Source organism: Gekko japonicus, unplaced genomic scaffold, assembly GCF_001447785.1.
Source record: "Gekko japonicus isolate JY-2015 unplaced genomic scaffold, Gekko_japonicus_V1.1 scaffold7377, whole genome shotgun sequence".
Classification (NCBI taxonomy): Eukaryota; Metazoa; Chordata; class Lepidosauria; order Squamata; family Gekkonidae; genus Gekko; species Gekko japonicus.
Genome location: NW_015175081.1, coordinates 8,223 through 12,798, shown reverse-complemented (window position 1 = coordinate 12,798; position 4,576 = coordinate 8,223). Strand labels below are relative to the sequence as shown.

The 4,576-nt window shown below is 40.2% G+C and overlaps 1 protein-coding gene across 1 annotated transcript in view; it reads right to left on the bottom strand.

The window, feature by feature from the left end:
• Window positions 1-3,554: 3,554 nt before the first annotated feature.
• The window catches only part of LOC107122180 (oocyte zinc finger protein XlCOF22-like), a gene marked incomplete at its 5' end in the record, with an annotated part of 7,913 nt that continues 6,891 nt past the window's right edge, over window positions 3,555-4,576 (bottom strand). The window contains one exon of the mRNA XM_015425209.1: window positions 3,555-4,094. Within this exon, the coding sequence (XP_015280695.1) occupies window positions 3,555-4,094 (540 nt within the window). The remainder of the gene's footprint in view (window positions 4,095-4,576) is intronic.

Here is a 4,576-nt window from a genome sequence, read left to right as displayed (position 1 = left end):
ACTCTTTGGGTGAAGAAGCACTTCCTTTTATCTGTTCTAACCTAAAACCAGAAAGACTACACTTAAGCCTTGTCCTGTAAACAGGACTACAGCTAGTGAGAGATATAAGATCTCTTACTCACTTCTATCTATATGGGAGCCAAGGTTTCAACTCCCTCCCCCTTAAGTTGTCTAACCGACTTACTACCTAACCTATATTGTCTAAAGAAAAGTAAAGTACAATATCACCTAATCTTTGTTTGTTTTGACCTCCTCCCCCCTCCTTCAAAGAGTATTATTAATAGATTTTCCAGTTCCTTCTGTTTTTACGTATGAGACTTGCGGACACGAATCCGTTTGAATGTAGGGTCTGCTTCTAGATCTTCTGGCTCTGTAGGTGTTGCTGGAGTCCCTGGTGAATAACTAAACGTTCATCAGAGGAGATCCAATGAAATCTGATGTTACAGTCGAGTAACTTGTCTGTAATGATCTTCGACTCTCTTGTATGATGAACAGTTTCTGCTGATAGGTTTAGTAGTACTAGGATTTTTGTGTTCTGATATTTTATTTTCCCTGGTGAATAACTAAACGTTCATCAGAGGAGATCCAATGAAATCTGATGTTACAGTCGAGTAACTTGTCTGTAATGATCTTCGACTCTCTTGTATGATGAACAGTTTCTGCTGATAGGTTTAGTAGTACTAGGATTTTTGTGTTCTGATATTTTAAACCCTCGCTGATCTGGACATTTTCAAAATTGAATTCCTTTTTCTGAAATCAGGAAAAGTAGCAATGATATCTCTTGGATTTCTCTCTCTCTCTCTTTTTTAATATATTTATTAGTTTTTTTATGCTTAGATAGCAAACACACATACAACACAATAACACACATAAATCCTCACATCAATTAATTTCTCAACACATCACATTGTCTAAATATATTGCTTATAAATAAATATGTTGTCGCTTCATTTTCTTCTAGTACAAAGCTTTTTACTTTATCTTACGGATTCCTCGCCAATTGCACTAATCCAACATCTCTAATTTCTGCAATTACTCCATTTAACAAAATAACTTATTAATACCTCATCCCCTATAAATCATCACCTACAAATTCATTCTTATTTACTGTGTCATTATTATTATTGACCCACACCTACATATCATAACCAAAATTAATTTATCTAACAGAATATCCATATTATTATTCTTATAAACATTACAATTCATTTCCACTTAACTTGCAATATAGCAGCAGAAAGCAAGGCTACTAACACCCCAGTCAAATCTCTACAAGAACCTACATTTAACCACTTTCCAAAGCAATTCTATTCCTCCCTAATTTCATAGTCATTTCAGATTACTAAACTTACTTCTCAACAATAAATACCATAACAAAATCAATTTCTACTATACTGCAGCACCTCAACTAATTTTAAATAATTAAATATACAACTTAAAGTACCAACAATCAATTTCTTTTTGCAGTAAAGTAACAGAGGAGAGTTTTAACTACCAGAACTAATCCCAAATTCACCCTCTATAGTAATCTTTCATGTAACAAACTACCCAACATTACTAATCTTAAACCGTCTAACTAAAAAAAAAATACTTTTGATATCAGCCATGACTTTCCAAACTAATTAACTTACAATAAAAAGAAGAAGAAAAGAAAAACCAAAAAAATAAGACTACATCTGCTTTCTATCCTCCTATTACCACTCTCTTTATAAATTCATAACAACAGTAACCCAGGGGGGAAAAATTAATTAATTACCCTAGTAAATAGCAAACATTACAATGACATAGAATTCGATTTCGTTTTTATCTTGATTTCTTCCATGCTCTTCTACATGCCGCAGATTCTTGTATTCTCGTAACTCTCTTCCCAAGTTTCCCTTCCCATAATCCTTTGTAATCCAGTTTGAGTATTTGGAGCCTTTAGGCTTCCTCACATCTTTTTTTACTTTTTTCCCTCTAGTTGACCTCTTCCTTTTCTTCCAATTAGGTTCAACAAAGTCTTTCTTCCCCTTTACTGCTTTCAACTTACTTTGGTTCTCAACCAAACATCCATGGGAATCCGCCTCTTGCAATTCACCTTCCAAACATATAGGTTGAGTAACATAAATATCTCCCTCTTGCTCTACTTCTTGGACTTCACCTCGCTTTTGCACTCTTTGCATTTGTTCTTTATCATCCTCCTTCTTAGAGTTTACACTTGGAAAGTTTTAAAAAATAGTCTCACAAGCTTCTTTACATGCTTGCCTCACTGCCTCTTCGCAAGCTCGCCTCACTTCATCTATCAGTGTTTTTTGAAATCGGTCCCATATGAGCTCACCAGTCTTTTTATCTCGGTCAGTGTCCTCATTAGTCTGCTCCGTCTCCATTTTCTTTCAACTGCATAACTCTCAAGTAAGCTTCTTTCAGTATATTTCCAGGGTTTCAAATAACAACAACCAACAGCACCCGCAAAGAAAAAATACCTAACCCAAAAGTCAAAACTAATATTAGTGGGAGTAAAGCTTTCAGCAGAAACAGCAATCTTCTCTTACCCCCGTCACTTTTCGTCTCTGTCAGTTCTCCTGGCACTTTTTTAAAATGGCCGCTTCTTTACACTACGGAGATTAACCTCAGGGGGTAAAACAATCCGCTCTCTTCTTTCCAAACACCAGCATTTCTTCTGCAATATGATGTGTCGACTCTTCAAAACTCGAACAACTTTAGTTTTTTAAAAAATCAGGTGGCTGCGTCTCTGGGAACACGGGGGCCATGTTCCTCTCCCTTTCCTTCGCCCGGCGTCGAGGCAGTCCCGGTCACCCCCCGCGTTTGCCAGCCACGGGAGGGGCCAGGAAGGCGCCCCTTGCTCCAGCCCCCACCCCGGGGGGCTGGTCGAGCTCTCCCACGGTTCGGGAGGCTCAAACAAAGGCAAAGGCGGGACGGGAGGCACAGAGCTTGAAGCTCTGCGCATCCTCCCGTCGACGCACCATACCGGAAGCCTCTTGGATTGCAGTTTTTGGACTTCTTGTTGTGTTGTTATAGATGCTTCCAACGCTGTCTCAGCTGCTTGAGATACTTGTGTTAAAGACTCTTCCAAGTTCTCCAACTGTGCAGGGGTGATTGCTCCCTGGATTTGATTCCCTATGTTCTCTTCCAGTTTTAGTACTGTAGAGAAGAACTCATCTCGGGAAACAGGTATCCCTTTCAGGGCTGTTTCAAAGGCTCCGTCCACCATTTTATGTTCTGAGTCTCTGTCTTGAAGTGCTCCAGGTTTTTGCTCTTCCCTTGGGAAAAAATCAGTTAATGGCTGCAGAGGTGGTGGGATCTTCTTGTTTTTATTGTTATATGACTTACCCACCATTACAGCATCAGTAGGTGTGATTTTTTTCAGGTTAGGCGTCGAAATCCGTCACGGGGTAGGAGAGCAGAATCCCTAAGCATCTGCCATGAGCCGCAACGATGCCTTGCCACCAGAGTAGTGCTCGTTTCATGGGCTAAGTGGTTACATGGTTTCTCCTTTTGTGGGTTCTCAGAAGTTTCTGAAAAAATGCTACTCCAGCTCAATCTCTTTCCACACTCTAAGATGTCTCTTCTGACTGAGTCCGCTTTCCACAGTCTGAACATTCAAACCGTTTCTCCCCTGTGCGGATTCCTTTATGATACTGAAGGTAGCCACTCGTGGTGGATCTCTTTTCAGTCTCCAAAGATTCAAAAGGTTTCTCCCCTCTGTGGGTTCTTTGATGATATCGAAGGCTGCCACTCGTACTCAATCTTTTTCCACAGTCTAAGCACTGAAATGGTTTCTCCCCTCTGTGGGTTCTTTGATGATATCGAAGGCTGCCACTCGTACTCAATCTTTTTCCACAGTCTAAGCACTGAAATGGTTTCTCCCCTCTGTGGGTTCTTTGATGATATCGAAGGCTGCCACTCGTACTCAATCTTTTTCCACAGTCTAAGCACTGAAATGGTTTCTCCCCTCTGTGGGTTCTTTGATGATATCGAAGGCTGCCACTCGTACTCAATCTTTTTCCACAGTCTAAGCACTGAAATGGTTTCTCCCCTCTGTGGGTTCTTTGATGATATTGAAGACTCCCACTCGTACAGAACCTCTTTCCACACTCTGAGCATTCAAAAGATTTCTCCCCCATGTGGGTTCTTTTATGCACTTGAAGATTGCTACTGTAACTGAATCTCTTTCCACACTCTGAGCATTCAAAAGATTTCTCCCCTGTGTGGGTTCTTTTATGCACTTGAAGATTGCTTCTGCAACTGAATCTCTTTCCACACTCTGAACATTCAAAAGGTTTCTCTCCTGTGTGGGTTCTTTGATGATACTGAAGATGGCTACTCTGACTGAATCTCTTTCCACACTCTGGACATTCAAAAGGTTTCTCCCCTGTGTGGGTTCTTTGATGGTTTTGAAGATTGGTACTGCAACTTATGGTTTTGAAGATGGCTACTGCAACTGAATCTCTTTCCACACTCTGAACATTCAAAAGGTTTCTCCCCTGTGTGGGTTCTTTTATGCATTTGAAGATGGCTACTCTGACTGAATCTCTTTCCACACTCTGAGCATTCAAAGGGTTTCTCCCCTGTGTGT